A 16,603-nucleotide genomic window follows, 5' to 3' on the forward strand; every position below is an offset into this window, starting at 1 on the left:
TACCGCAGTAGCCAGAACTATAACTATAATATTGTTACTTTCAATAATGTTGTTGTAAGCTACTGTCATTACCTGCATCTCTCTCTCTCTCTCTCTCTCTCTCTTTCTCTGTCTCATTGTGTCATGTGGATTACTGTTAATTTGTTATGCTGATCTGTTCTGTACGACATCTATTGCACGTCTGTCCGTCCTGGAAGAGGGATCCCTCCTCAGTTGCTCTTCCTGAGGTTTCTACCGTTTTTTTTCCCCGTTAAAGGGTTTTTTTTGGGGAGTTTTTCCTTATCCGCTGCGAGGGTCATAAGGACAGAGGGATGTTGTATGCTGTAAAGCCCTGTGAGGCAAACTGTGATTTGTGATATTGGGCTTTATAAATAAAATTGAACTGAACTGCTAGTACTGCCAAGGCTACTGGCAGCACACACTCAGTCAAAAACAGCACACAACAATACAGAAACATGTCACACACTGGACTTGCAAATCCAATCTTGTTGTTTACCACTGACAGTCAGTGTAGTTTTAACTTCTATATTTGTTCTGTGTATTGAACTAATCAATCAATCGATCAATCGATCAATCGATCAATCAATCAATCAATCAATTTTATTTATAAACCCCAATATCACAAATCACAATTTGCCTCAGAGGGCTTTACAGCATACGACATCAACACTGCATCATGCATCTTCCCTTTAAGCAGTAAAGATTACAAACGAACAACTCCTTCCTCTCAGAAAAGAATCAGGTCTCTGTGCTCCTCCCCATTTTTTCTCCCTGCTTTACCCCCTCATCCCACTCCCCTCCCCCCCAAAAAGCTTTATGTTTGATGTATCTTTAGAAACAGCCCTGGCACTGCTATATTTAGGCCTTAGAGAAGCGTAGGAGGAGCCCAGAATAGCAGGCAAAGGGGGGGAGACGTGTCTTTGACAAAAAATGAGGGAGGCATTGACCAGATGCTATAAATAGGGCTGTGACGCCGTAAACAGCTTGAGCTAGTCGCCATGGGAACAGCAGGAGGAGGCACGCAGAGGTTTTCATGCGCCCATTTATCCAGCTATCTGGACATACAAACACACACGTACATACAGGGCTGTGTGTGTGTAGCTAGGTGGTTGTACTATCTGGCTGGTGAAGTGAGACACACACAAATTCATACACAGAGCTGAGATGTTCTCCACTCTTAGTATAAAGCAGCCATGGAAAATGAAAAGCAATGTCATTGAAATCATATCAGTATATTCATGTGTGCATTTACTTGTGTATGTATGTGTTTGGGAGACAGGAAAAGACAGAGAGAGAAAGAGGATCATGTAATGGTACCTTCTATGGCGTGGAGGTGGGTACACGTGATATATCCGACAACCCTTTGTTCCTGATGGGAGGTGCCCACGTGAACCTGCAGGGAGGCAGAGACAAACATGACATGATGTTAGATCAAAGCCCGCTGAATAAGTGTGTTTGTGCATGTAAAGCTTGTCAGGTAACAACAGCAACAATTAGATCATACATGGCAAGGTGTAACTTTATTGATCCCTCTGGGCAAACAGAGTCATTACAGCAGAAATGTATCTGTAGCAATTAGGCTGTGCTACACAGCAGCTGGGCAAGAAAATGAATGTAAACTATGTAGCATATGAAAATATAAAGAAGCACATTGCATTTGCATTGCACTGCATTGCATTGTAGATCGTAATTATCTCATAATAAGGTCCGTTGCAGTAATGATATCCCTATATTACATAAGTATATCATTATGTATATACATTATATTACCTCATAAACAGGGATGGGAAGTAACTTTCTAGTACTTAACTACAGTAAGTACATCTATTCATGTACTGTACTGTACTACTCATGTTCTGCTGCTATACTCCCCTACATCTCAGAAAGAAATATTGCACTTTATACTCCATTGCATTCATTTGATACCTTTAGTTACTTTGCAGATTCAGATTAATAATACAAAATATAATCAAGAATGATGGTTTTCTTTTGCATAAAGACTGGACAAAGTTTTCTGTAATTATAAGATTTGTATCTCATATTACTAGATTGTCTTCATGATTGTGAGATCTCTTACCTATGGAAAAGATCTCCTTATACTGTCAAAATTAAGCAGTAATATTATTATTACGTATATTATGCCATAATTATGCATGATGAGAATTTTGGCATGACACAATCCATATACCCTATATACCATGATCTATAACTCATAACAATAAGATAGTTATCCTGTAATAATGACATAATAATTATGTAATGGCGTAACTATGAGATAAGTTTCCCGTCATTCAATACATTCTTACTCCGACCTTGTCACATATCGATGTTTGGTCATGGATTTTCCGAAATATGATGTGCATGATACCCTGGGTGCATTGGTTGTTGACGTTCTGGTCTACTGTCACATACATTGTGTTTTTCAAATACATTTCTGTTTTCACAGGAAATGTACAGTTTTCATCCAGTCGCTTTTAAAATAAACACACTACATTGGTATAACAACGCACATTGATGTTTTTGTCCTTCAACAACAAATGCACATAGTTTTGTTTAGCCAACGCATGCATGTGGTTGGGTGTAGGAAAAAAGAACAGGGTTTGGCTTTACAATTTTACAGGACGTGAACACTAGCCTCCTGGATGAAAGTTGGTAATTGTTGGTTGATGAGATATGGATCTCATAATTATAAAAGCTTTATTTTTATAATCATGAAATGTGGACGATAATAATAACATATTGCCTTCACTTAGTTTTTTTCTGGATGCAGTGTGCTGTAAAGCATATACAGTATCATAACTGAAAATAAGGGATGTCTGATCAGAGGGATATCAGGATGAAAAGGCGTGTAACATATATGTATTGGAAAAAAACAATATAATAAGTATTTTAAAATTAAAGATGTATACATGACACAAAAATTGGACTGCAAATTCTAGAATGCAGCCTGTGAAAAATATTGATGTGGCATCTTGTATGCATTTAAAATGTATATGTAATTTTAAAAAAAATGTTTATGCATGTCCTCTGTTCTGATTTTGCTTTGACAGCTGACTGCAGCTGGAACATTAGCATGTATTTCTGATTTATGTTGCAAAACAACAACAACAACAACAGCAACAACAACAACAAAAAGGCAAGATGCAGCGAGCATTGCTGAAAACCTGCTGTCTGCTGTGAACCCTGTTGTCATTACTGCAGCATTCAACATTCAAATACAGTATCTGCTTTCATTTGTATTCCTATATACACTTTCTTTGAATTCCCTGTTGACTGAGTCAGAATTTATGACAATCTTTATGTTCAGCAATATTGTTAAACAACTCAATTGTGCTAGTGTGGACAAAACACAAGCACATCACTACAAGAGATGGCAATGTCAGCCCATCCACTTTGGACCACACTGATATACACTGAACAAAAATATAAATGCAACACTTTTGTTTTTGCTCCCATTTTTCATGAGCTGAACTCAAAGATCTAAAATATTTTCTATACACACAAAAGACCATTTCCCTCAAATATTGTTCACAAATCTGTCTAAATCTGTGTTAGTGAGCACTTCTCCTTTGCCAAGATAATCCATCCCACCTCACAGGTGTGGCATATCAAGATGCTGATTAGACAGCATGATTATTGCAGAGGTGTGCCTTAGGCTGGCCACAATAAAAGGCCACTCTAAAATGTTCAGTTTTATCACACAGCAGAATGCCACAGATGTCGCAAATTTTGAGGGAGCGTGCAATTGGCATGCTAACTGCAGGAATGTCCTCCAGAGCTGTTGCCCGTGAATTGAATGTTCATTTCTCTACCATAAGCCAAAGGCGTTTCAGACAATTTGGCAGTACATATAACCGGCCTCACAACCGCAGACCACATGTAACCACACCAGCCCAGGACCTTCACATCCAGCATGTTCACCTCCAAGATCGTCTGAGACCAGCCACCCGGACAGCTGCTGCAACAATCGGTTTGCATAACCAAAGAATTTCTGCACAAACTGTCAGAAACCGTCTCAAGGAAGCTCATCTGCATGCTCGTCATCCTCATCGGGGTCTTGACCTGACTGCAGTTCATCGTCGTAACCGACTTGAGTGGGCAAATGCTCACATTCGATGGCGTCTGGCACGTTGGAGAGGTGTTCTCTTCACGGATGAATCCCGGTTTTCACTGTTCAGGACAGATGGCAGACAGTGTGTGTGGCGTTGTGTGGGTAAGCGGTTTGCTGATGTCAATGTTGTGGATCGAGTGGTCCATGGTGGCGGTGGGGTTATGGTATGGGCAGGCGTATGTTATGGACAACGAACACAGGTGCATTTTATTGATGGCATTTTGAATGCACAGAGATACCGTGACGAGATCCTGAGGCCCATTGTTGTGCCATTCATCCACGACCATCACCTCATTTTGCAGCATGATAATGCACGGCCCCATGTTGCAAGGATCTGAACACAATTCCTGGAAGCTGAAAACATCCCAGTTCTTGCATGGCCAGCATACTCACCGGACATGTGAAGAGGAGTGGACCAACATTCCACAGGCCACAATCAACAACCTGATCAACTCTATGCGAAGGAGATGTGTTGCACTGTGTGAGGCAAATGGTGGTCACACAGGTTTTCTGACCCCCCCCCCCCCACCCAGGCACACCGGCATCTTGATATGCCACACCTGTGAGGTGGGATGGATTATCTCGGCAAAGGAGAAGTGCTCACTAGCACAGATTTAGACAGATTTGTGAACAATATTTGTGAGAAATGGTCTTTTGTGTATATAGAAAATGTTTTAGATCTTTGAGTTCAGCTCATGAAAAATGGGAGCAAAAACAAAAGTGTAGCATTTATATTTTTGTTCAGTGTATTTCAACAACTCTAGATAAACTGGCACAAAATTTGGTACAGAAATGTAATAATAATCAATAAATATTTGGTAATTGGTATAATTACTCTTTTTATCTAATGTTTGCCTGCTAAGCCACTAAACTAAGATGATAAACATGGTAACATTAAAACTGCTTAGCGTCAGCATGTGAGCATGCTGAGGTTAGCGTATAGCTCAATCTCAGTTCTCCCCAGGCCCCCAGGAAAGCAGCTCAGTCTTGCAGCCAATTTTTCCTAGTTACCACCCTGGGTACTGCATGAAAAAAAAAAATCCTGCAGCCCAAAAAGCATGTTCCCCATAGACCATCACTAGAAAAGAGATGGCTATAAAACTTTTGATAGGACTCCAACTGCAAACAAGGTTAAGTATGACTCTTTCTATTATGATTTTCTCTGATCTATGGAGGATTAATCCTTGAGCCAAGAAAAACAGTGATGTCACCACAATGTATAATCTATGAGCCGAGCTGTAAATCCTGGGCGGAGCCAGCGGGAAAGACACTATTGTGCATTTCCGGTAGGTTGCATACCGTGAAAAAAATATTAAAATCCACTGAGATATTTTAGTTTGAGAGATGCAAATGAATATGTTATTTGATTTACAAGCATTTTAGAAAAAATTCAAAAACTGCCTTGTCAGATGTTTCAACTGTTGAACTGTTACTTTCAGCTAACTAATCCAATGTTATTTATTACTTTCAGCTAACTAATACTATTTCAACAGCTAAGTTACTTTTATCTTATTGTTTCAACCTTTATCCATTACTTCGGGCTAACTAATGGTATTTCAATTGTTTTCAATTGGTATTTTAACTATTTCAACACTAATTCATTACTTTTAGCTAACTAACGCTATTTCAACCATTTCTCAGTTACTTTTAGTTATTACAGCAGTTTATTCATTACTTTTAACTAACTAATGTTATATCAACTGTTTACCTTGCTTCTTGTTTTTTGTCAATAGATTAATCTGTCTGGTCCTGCAAATTTTGTCAGATTTGTCACGAAAATCCTTCATAATGATAGCAAGCAACAGGTGATGATGTAACGAGTGGCGTTCCATTCCCAAGGTTAAAATTTCAAACCCTACCCCTTGCAGCTCCATTCTGAAGGGCCACTACTTAGTCGAGGACCCTCAAAAACTAGGCAAAGGGACCAAAGGGAAGAATTGGAAGTGCAACCTCACAAAGCTGCTGGCATGGCTGGGATTACATTATGATATAGGCATAAATATGTAAGCATGGCATATTTTTCTGTTGACAGGAAAGAAATGCCAGCTATTGATCACTGTAAACAATTGAAATGAGTTAGCAATGGTAAAGCAAGGTAGCAATGTTCTGTAGACTGACTCAATCACAGTGAGCTAAACACAGAACTTAAGATTTTTTTCCAACATGTCCTTGTATGTAAGCTTTATACATTTTTCAGTACCTCTTCATGACCTCAATCTCTTCATTCCCTGAGCTGTAAAGTGTGGGCAAAGCTGCAATAAATTGAACATCACTCGAGATTTAATCAGACACCTTTAGCATCAGTGTTGAGAAGTCCTTCAACAACACAGAAACAAGACACGGAGGACAGTGGAGGCTGGCAGCTCTGAAGTACTGGTAGGTGGATGCAGACTGAGGAAGAGGAGGAGGAATAAAGGGTTGCAAAGAAAGGGAGATGGTGATTGTGGTGTGGTTAGTTTGAAGTGGGAAGGCATCTGGGTGGAGACAGAATACATCCTGTTAGAGACCAGCTAAGAGACAGCCTTGGACAACTCCATCCTCATGATCAAGGAGGGATTTTTGCAAAGCCATATAATTAGTATGACCAAATCTAAGCAACAATCCACTTGACTATTTTTTACACATATGTATAAAAGACTATTACCAGTTGCAACACAACAATAGTTTAACATGGTGTTTATCCAGTTAATGAAAGCTTTTACATTTGCTGCTCTAAAAGCTTGCATCTGGGGAGGTTTTTGCCAAGAGTAAGCCATGACAGTCTTTCACATTTCTGTTGTTTGATTTATTTTTGGTATTGGAGAACAGCTGGCCTTTTTGGGTAGACTTTGCATGTTCTTGCAGCCATGCAGGTTAGGTGAACTGGCAACACTACACTTCGCTTAAGTCATAATATGTGAATGGTTGTCTGTATAGTTGTATTAGCCCTGACCTGTCCAATGTGTACCCAACCTGAGACCTAAGATACCAGCTAGTACCCTGCAACCCTGAACAGAATGGAATACAGTGCATTCAGAAAGTATTCAGACCCCCTTCACCTTTGTCACTTTTGTTATGTTGCAGCCAGATGCAACAATCGTTTAAATTAATTTTTTTCCCCACATTAATCTACACACAGTTCCCCATAATGACAAAGTGAAAATAGAATTTTAGAAATTTTTGCAAATTTATAAAAAATGAAAAACTGAAATGTCATATTGGCATAAGTATTTAGACCCTTTACTCAGTACTTAGTTGAAGAACCTTTGGCAGCAATAACAGCCTTGAGCCTTTTTGGGTATGACGCAACAAGCTGTGCACACCTGGATTGGGGGATTTTATGCCATTCTTCTTTGCAAATCCTCTCAAGCCCAGTCCGATTGGATGGGAACCATCCAGAGATGTTCGATAGGATTCAAGTCAGGGCTTTGGCTGGGCCACTCCAGAACATTCACAGAGTTGTCCCTAAGCCACTTCTGTGTTGTCTTGGCTGTGTGCTTAGGGTTACTGTCATGTTGGAAGGTGAACCTTCGGCCCAGTCTGAGGTCCTGAGCACTGTGGAACAGATTTTCATTGAGGATCTCTCTGTACTTTGCTCCATTCAGCTTTCCCTCAATCCTGACCAGTCTCCCATTCCCTGCTGCTGAATAACACCCCCACAGCATGATGCTGCCACCACCATGTTTCACCTTTGGGATGGTATTGGGCAGGCGATTGGTGGAGGGCTGCAGTGATAGTTGTCCTTCTGGAACTTTTTCCCATCTCCACACAGGATCTCTGGAGCTCAGTCAGAGTGACCATCAGGTTCTTGGTCACATCTCCTACTAAAGCCCTTCTCCCCGATTGCTCAGTTTTTGCTGGGTGATCAGCTCTTGGTAGAGTCCTGGTTGTGCCAAACTTCTTCCATTTAAGAATTATGGAGGCCACTGTGCTCTTGGGAATATTCAGTGCAGCAGAATTTTTTTTGTAGCCTTTCCCAGATTTGTGCCTTGCAACAATCCTGTCTCTGACCTCTGCAGGCAGTTCCTTTGACCCCATGGCTTGGTTCTTGCTCTGATATGCATTATCACCTGTGAGGCCTTTTATAAGCTCCTTTAACACTGCCAGATTTTCCGCGAATGTTGGGCCGTTTTGCCGGCAAGCTGCGAGCATTTAGACACACAAAGCTGGATTGGCGAGTTGATCTGAGGTGCTCAATTTTTCGCCTCGTAGGGTAGTCATATTGGCGGAACCCTTTTAGTTTAAACAGACCGAGGTGGCCTTCCACAACGGGAGGGGCTGTTGAAGACTTGTGGGAGGAGCTGTTGATGACACCGCACGTGCGACCCAGTGGCGGTGGATAAACAGGAAACAGCTAATAGCAGGAATTTGCGAGCAGCTAGTAGCAAGAGGGAAACTCAAACCTGACAGACACTGTAAAGATGAGCAACTGGGGAGACAAGGAATTGCGCGCCCTCCTTGCCCTCGCAAACGAAGAGGCCATTAACCGTCAGATGACGGGGACAGTGAAGAACAGGCCGACTTATGAGAGAATCGCTGAAGGACTGACCAGCCGTGGCTTCCCTCCCACGTCACTGGCTATGTCACACACTGAGCTACATGTTTTGTTACTTGCTCACGTACATATACACATTCTGTATAAACAAAAGTAGGTAGGCAGCATTTTGCTGCACTCCCCGATTTTGTTTTTACACTGCCAATTCTGAAAAAAAGACTGATTGGGCTTTCCTGTAAATTTGCACAATTCCTGTTTAAATAGGGCTATAGAGAGGTGTGTGCCTCTCTATAAAAGGTGCAAGGTGTAGAAACATCTCAGCAATGATCAAGGGGAATGAGAGGCACCTGAGCGGAATTTCAGGTGTTGTTGCAAAGGGTCTGAATACATATGCCAATATGATATTTCAGTTTTTCATTTTTAATAAATTTGCGAAAAATTCTAAAATTCTATTTTCACTTTGTCATTATGAGGTACTGAGTGTAGATTAATGTAAAATAAAAAAATGAATTTAAATGATTGTAGCATCTGGCTGCAACATAACAAAAGTGACAAAGTGAAGGGGGTCTGAATACTTTCTGAGTGCACTGTAGATAATGAATGGATAGATGGATACAGAAGAAAAACAGGGGTAGCAAGTATGAGCAGCCAGAGCCACTAATGCTGAAAAGAGAAAACCACTTGCAGAAACCGACTAGAATTACCACCTTGCGGTTGTATGCCTCTGTGAACCCGTCAAGTTGCAGTTACAGTTTACATGCATGTCTATGAAAACACCAAGGCTTCACACACATCTTCCCCCCGGCAGCACAGAAGATTTATACGATCAGCACAATTAAAAAAAAAAAAAAGAAAAAAAAAGTATTCTCACAGAACATTATGATGTCACAGTGAAGTTGACCTTTGACCTTCATTCATTCATTCATTCATCTTCTAACCGCTTCATCCTCATGAGGGTCGCGGGGGGCTGGAGCCTATCCCAGCTGACATCGGGCGAGAGGCAGGGTACACCCTGGACAGGTCGCCAGACTATCGCAGGGCTGACACATAGAGACAGACAACCATTCACGCTCACATTCACACCTATGGACAATTTAGAGTTATCAATTAACCTAGTCCCCAATCTGCATGTCTTTGGACTGTGGGAGGAAGCCGGAGTGCCCGGAGAGAACCCACGCTGACACGGGGAGAACATGCAAACTCCGCACAGAAGGGCTCCCACGCCTGGGATCGAACCAGCAACCCTCTTGCTGTGAGGCGAGAGTGCTAACCACCACACCACCGTGCCGCCCACCTTTGACCTTTTGGATATAAAATGTCATCACTTGATTACTGTATCCTATAAGACATTTGTGTGAAATTGTGTCATGATTAGCATAAGAATTCCTGAGCTGGGGCCAAAAACATGTTTTGTGAGGTCAAAGTGACTTCCAAATTCTAATCAGTTCATTGAAAAATTCAGTTCATGGAAAAATTCCCTCAAGGCCTTGTTGAGATGTTACATTCCAATATGAGATGTACGAAAGGCCAGTAACCTTGACCTTTGACCACTAAATTCTAATCAGTTCCTTCTTGAGTCAAAGTGGATATTTGTGCCAAATTTGAGGAAATTCCCTCAAGGATTATTATGAAATATCTTGTTCAAGAGTGAATGTTAAAATACTGCATTTATAGAATGAGATGGATGCAAGGTCACAATGATCTTGAGTGCTGACCACCAAAATCTAATGTTGTGTTTCCATCACTGCTGATCAGAGCTGGAGCTGATGAATACCTGTGACTACTGCATGTCATTTGACCCGGGTGTTAATAGAAATTGTAACCTTTCCTATTACATAAAGAAGCCAGATTTTAGTGGGTGTTGGCAGGATGTTTTGTGCAGTGGAACAGGGGCTAAAGATATGATAGGGTATAGTGTGATTTGCCCTGCTCGACCCATTGACTCCAGTAGATGTGACACCAAAGTCTGGCTCCAATGCAAAATTCGTACACTGTTACTGACATCATGTCCTTTCATCCTTTTATAGTTTCCTTGAATCTAAATCACGTCATCTTTTAGCTCTGCTTTTTAGCCACTCACTAGTGTTCATCTACCCTGTTACCTCCACTGACTTCTTTCACAGTGCCTTTCAACATACTTGTTGTGTAATACACTCATTCAGTCAAATCAGTGTGCATAATTTACAATCAGTGACTGTAATTAAGAAAGAAGTCAGCATCTATCCCTCTGGTGAGTTAGCCATGGTGTTAAGGCACCTCACTGAGGAGGGGACTTAATTTAGACAGATGGAAACTGCCAATAATGGGATGGCTGTTTTGGCTTGCTATCTGTGCAGAGCTCCTAAAGAAAAAACCTTAAAGCCATAATAAAGCATTAGCGTAATTTGCTTGTTTTTAATACTAAACATCAAGCTCACATTGTACACTGTAGACTAGAGAACAGTAAATACACCTTACAGCAAAAGGCTATACATTTCTCTCCAAAGATGAAGGCACTAATTAAATTTCTCTCAATGAAATTAATATTTCGTGAGAATGGCTGGGCTAGAAGAGAGCTAGAAAAGACTCAAATATTTGTTAAATACACTTTGAGATGGTTTCATTTCCATACACAATAAATACCACAATAATAGTAAATTATAATCATTTATCTTTTTTTATTTGATAGGGATGATGCAATTTTTTTTTGATGATGCAAGTTCCAACACAGAGTATGAGACTGATGTGTTGCACAGAGTTTATAGTATTGCTAATTTTCAACTCTTGTCCCAAGTTGGGCTTTTAGCTATAGGCCTACATTTATTAAGAATGTACAGTTTTAAATATCATTGACAAGGGGCGTAAGTGTCCCTTGTCAATGATTCAGATTACTGCCTCGGAAATACACCCGTGCTCAAAGAATAACTTGTTTTGGTAAAATAGTCTAGCAAAATTAAATACTTATCTTATTTTTGCCCAATGGTATTATTTTTTTAAAAAATTTTTGTCATATAGAGATATGCATTGATGACAGCTGGATAATATTTATGTTGATGTTGCAGGAGGATACCTAACATGCAATGTAGATGTGAATGTCACTAACCAAGCGGCGATATGTGATGAGTTAGGATGAGAATGAGTTGGCTCTTCTATCGGGAGATGCTATAACTAAAACCATACAGCGGTGAGTAATAGAACTTAGAAATAATATTTGTTGCTGGTCGCTAGGTTAATTCATGAAATAAAGGTGCAGTGGGGTTTATGTTAAACCCATGGTCCATGGCATCAATTCTGTGCTTAACTGCTTAGCTGCTTAATTTAGCATAAAGAAATAAGAGTGGCATTGAGTTTCTCACCTAACACAGCAAGAAAGTGAAAAAGCATATTTCCCAATCCATCAATGTTAGCAGGAGTCTCCCCACTCAATCCACTATGTGTTAAAATTGTAAAAGTAATATGTGTTAAAAGTGTAAAAGTAATACGAAAGCATATTTGTCTTGTTTATTTTGTTTACATACTTATTTTGCTTTTTATGTATCAGTTGGGTAAATTTCATTTTTTATATTTCCGTTCCCTTGCATCTCCCCATCCTTATTCTTCCCTTTCTGTTGCTCCTTCTCTCCCTCTGCTCTTCTCTCTAAATGCATGCCCCGCTCTGTATTAATATTTCAGGGGCTTATCTATGCTTCAATAGATGTGTGTGCACCCTGAAACTGACAAGAGGCCTAAAGGGATTCTTCTGTGTGTGTATACACTCATGCATACAAGAATAAGTGGCCTTTCAGTGTGTTCATATTTGTGTGTGCAGAGGATGAAGTTCAGATGATGCTAATGCTAACTGGAGTTGTGTGTAGTGACAGAAGAAAGCCTTGACTAGAAATTAATGCTGAAATGAGTTTAAAGTGTATTTCCCATTCTGTTCCGAGTAAAAATAATATAAAATGAAATTATTTTAAAAATAAAACAGAATGCAGTATTTAAGATGTTAAAACTTCCAAAGACTTCATCTCTTTCCAAGGCATTGCGACAGAAGTGAGTGTAAGTGAACCGAGCTGGTAGGCGATTTCCCACTGGAAGCCAACCAAAGTAAGCTGAGTTATAAAGGCCTAATTTTGAAACCTCCAAGGCTGCTGTAACTAATTACCTAAACTTTACCATCAGACAAGGGGTGAGCAGAGATTTCACCACGCATTACTTGTATAAGTTTGATTGCTTCACTTGAAAACCACGCAGCCAAACTGTCATGATGAAAGACAGAACACAGAAAGCCGCATGGTGACAGATGAGCTGTGGTTTTGTTTGTCAGCACACAAAACCACAAACATTCCTATATTTCAGTCTTTTCAATGTAAGCTTGGCAGCAGTGTTATCTTTAGAGAATGTGGTGTAGTCAAAGGGCGTTTGCTGCTGTAAATCCTACGCAGTGCTAAAGATTTACTGATGTCTAGATCAAATCCTGCCTGTAGCTGACAAAATTTCACTTCACTGTGTCAGACAAGAATGGTAAGTCCAATAAATGTCTCAATTGTTCCTACAAGCTACATCCATTTCTGTTTATCATAGAGCTGTTCTTAACTGTTTTGAGCCAGCTTAAGTCCACTATCAAGTGGCTAATACTGGTCTTGATCAAGATGAGAAAACAGCTGTCCATGCAGGCATTTATTTGTCAACTAGGAAAGCTATCATGGCTTTTGCCCTGTAGGCCAGCATTATTGTTTGTTATGAAGGCTGACAATTACATGGTTTTTGCCACTGGCTGACAGATTACACTCCATTTAATTTGTTCTCCTGGCTTTCACCGTTGTGTGTTAAGCAGAGCACTGGTGTAATAAGATGGAACAGACCCAATCTAATGTCATTTTAAGTCCACACTGATGCTTAGCTTACTGTCAAACTTGTTTTGCAGGGCCTTTAAGAGTGGAACAGAGCAAAGTAAAAACAAATTGCGATGTCAGACTATATTGAGAAGACATGTTGATTTAGGACAGTCTCGACAGCAGCGTCTGTCTTGCCTATGGCATTCGCCGTTGTTGTTATTACTACTTATTGGTTCTGGTGCAATGCTTGACAACAGCTTGACAATGGCGTTAGTCCCGCCCATGGTGATTGGCTAATTGAGTCCCACTGCAGCGCTCAATCACTGTTTTTTATTTTACCCAGAAACTGCTGTTTCATGTCATGATGCCAGATGAATCAGTCAAGTCAAACTTATTTGAGTGGACGGATACAAGGGTCTGGACCCAGACAAGCTTTAAGCTGCTCTGTTTCAACATTGGCTGAAAATCAACTGTACTCTTTCAACCAATTCTTATTCCAAAATTGCCAAATACTGCTGCTTCGTCAGTGATTTCCGTGTCGGACACCAACCCCGAAAACCACTTTATGATATGTGGTGGTATGATATGCCAGGCATGTCAGTTTGTAAAGCAGCCAGACAGAACCTAAATGTGAAGATAAGCTGTGTTGCTAAAAGGGAAAGGAGACGTATAGAGGTGAGACATGTTGTGTACTTTTAACTTGGCCAGTGACTGATTAAGTTCAGAGAGAAAATCATTTTTGGCCTTGAATGAGGAGCACATTTATTAATAATAAATTGAATAAACTTTGATGATCCATAGAGGTCCTTTTGGCCATTAAAGGTCATGAGACGGTCTGGGAAATTTTGCCACTGATTTCTGTTCTATTCATTCTAGATTTGAGTGTGTTCCTGTTTTGAAATCTAATCTGTATGTATGTAATACACACAAACTTTGTATTTACACACAGGCACACACGCACGCACGCACGCACGCACGCACACACACACACACACACAGTCTTCAACCATGCACTTAAATAATTATAAGAGGGGATAAATGTTGAGACTGAAAAGCTTTAATTACGCAGAGCGCTGGCTCTCTCTTTAGGGAAACATTTTTAATGAATATTCTATCTTTGCCTGTCTTCCTCTCTCTCTCTCTTTCTAGCGCGTCACTTACCCACAAGAGACTATTCGGATTTCTGTTGCTCATCTGCTGCTGCTCAACAGGTTAATACTTTTGTGGGGAAATTATGAGAATATGTGTGTGCCCTGAGTAAGATTTACTGGAGACTAAATTCATATAAAAAGAACACAGGGCGTCGGTAGCGTAGTGGATAGTGCCGGCGCCCCATGTACAGAGGCATCGCCTTGCTGCAGCGGCCGCAGGTTCGAATCCAGCTTGCAGCCCTTTGCTGCATGTCAGTCCCCACTCTCTCTCTGTCTCCCCATTTCACTCTCTGTCCTGTCAATAAAGGCAAAAAGCCCATAAAAATAATCTTTATAAAAAAGAACAGCTTTCAAATGTCTTTTAATTGAAATAAGCCAGTGTTGGAACAATAGCAGAGGGTAGCTGGAGACAGATTTTTGACATGGGATTATTGGTTAACAACTCAGTTCATTGTTATAATAAACATAAATGTTGTACTAGACGCTTAAGCCCAAAGTAACATAAAGAGTAATAAAGAAATTAATAAAATGACTCTGTCAATGTATCACAGCCAAATTCATTCCACAAGGAGCCACCCTACTCTGCCTCTGACTGGAGAGTACTTGTTGCCTTCTTTGCAGAATAGCACTAATGCTGCCGGAGTATGCTTGGTAGACAATGTCAGATCTGCTAGCTAAGAAAGCTTAAGTAAAGGTTTGGGCATTCTACTTAAAATTGTGCCAAATGTCAAGTGCTAAATAACATTTTGAGACCAAACACAAGAAAACTTTCAGGACAACCCATCAAACATGTTATGTCCAGGTATGGAAAGCAGGCAAACACCTTAAAAGTCTTGGCCACTGTTAAAAATCCTACTACCGAAACAAATTATGGCATTACTCACTACATTGCAAAATGTTGAAAGTCATTCACTTACTGAGAACATAGTAGGCTTTCCTTAAGGGAGGAGCTCTGCTACCTCGAGCAATTAAAGACTGGGACATAGTCAAAGTTTTAGCAGTACATTTTGAGGAGCAAGGGTTTGACACTGAGGGATTGACATTATATTGATGTTTTTGATATTGACCCTGACAAGCACACCCTTTTTCCCCTTGCTCCACAATGACACACTACTGTCTGCACTGGAACCAAACTGTGGCATTAGACAAGAATTTTAAGGTGTGGAATTACCAATGTGGACAGAATTTCTGGGAATAAGATGCTTAGATGTTTTAATACTAACTAATGGTTGATCTCTTTATAATAAATAATTTTACTTTCCCACACAATAAATATCAATATTGATGTTGAAGTTTAAGTAAATGTTTGATTTAGTCAATGGGACATTTTGTAACTCCATGATAAGTCACAATAGTCTTTTGTTTCAATATAATTCTAAGTCATTCAAAAGTCTTAGGTAATGCATGTAGAGTTTTCATAATATCAATGTCTATTTTGAGCCACAAGACTCTGATTTTACTTAACTTTTTGCATTTGCTGTACTTAAACAGGACCTATTATGCTCCTCCTTATTTTCTGTCATATGTTGGAAAATAGCATACAGGAAGCATACGAACAGAAAAAGGTTGTGTTATGCTGAGCTGGCCACAGCTGTCGCCGGCGTGGCGGCATAAAGAAAAATGTTGTATGATTGTCTCTCAGCTTATTTTGTTTAATTTCATATGTATCATATCACACTTGGTTTATTGTAGAGATGTGTGTGTATACAGTACATGGTCTGAGGTATGTGTTAGTGTAACATTCTCTCCACTGCTTCTTTTTTTATAAATTGGAATAAGCATATCTAGGTTTCTGTGCAATGTACATTTATACATTAGGCTCCTGGTCCTTGATAGCTCTGTATTGTCGGACAGGAAATTTTATGATGTGATTGCAGTAAATAGAAGAACTGAGTAGTTAGCATTAACATTGATAGCAATAATTGCTGAACAAAGAAAAGAGAAGAGAAAATCCATGGCAGATGATTACAGTACCACCCACAATGTTTTGACTGACAGCTGATGTCTGGGAAAGTGCAAAAGCACCCCAGTCATCGGTGCACACGACACTAAATTGAAAAAGGAAGAATTT

General features: G+C 40.0%; 1 protein-coding gene across 2 annotated transcripts in view; it reads right to left on the reverse strand.

The window, feature by feature from the left end:
* smpd3 (sphingomyelin phosphodiesterase 3) overlaps positions 1–16,603 on the reverse strand; it is a 119,762-nt gene that overhangs the window by 30,338 nt on the left and 72,821 nt on the right. For both annotated transcript variants that reach the window (XM_049574430.1, XM_049574432.1), the window contains exon 5: positions 1,318–1,393. In XM_049574430.1, coding sequence (XP_049430387.1) covers positions 1,318–1,393 — 76 coding nt within the window. The remainder of the gene's footprint in view (positions 1–1,317; positions 1,394–16,603) is intronic.

Source organism: Epinephelus fuscoguttatus, linkage group LG4 (genome assembly GCF_011397635.1).
Source record: "Epinephelus fuscoguttatus linkage group LG4, E.fuscoguttatus.final_Chr_v1".
Lineage (NCBI taxonomy): Eukaryota > Metazoa > Chordata > Actinopteri > Perciformes > Serranidae > Epinephelus > Epinephelus fuscoguttatus.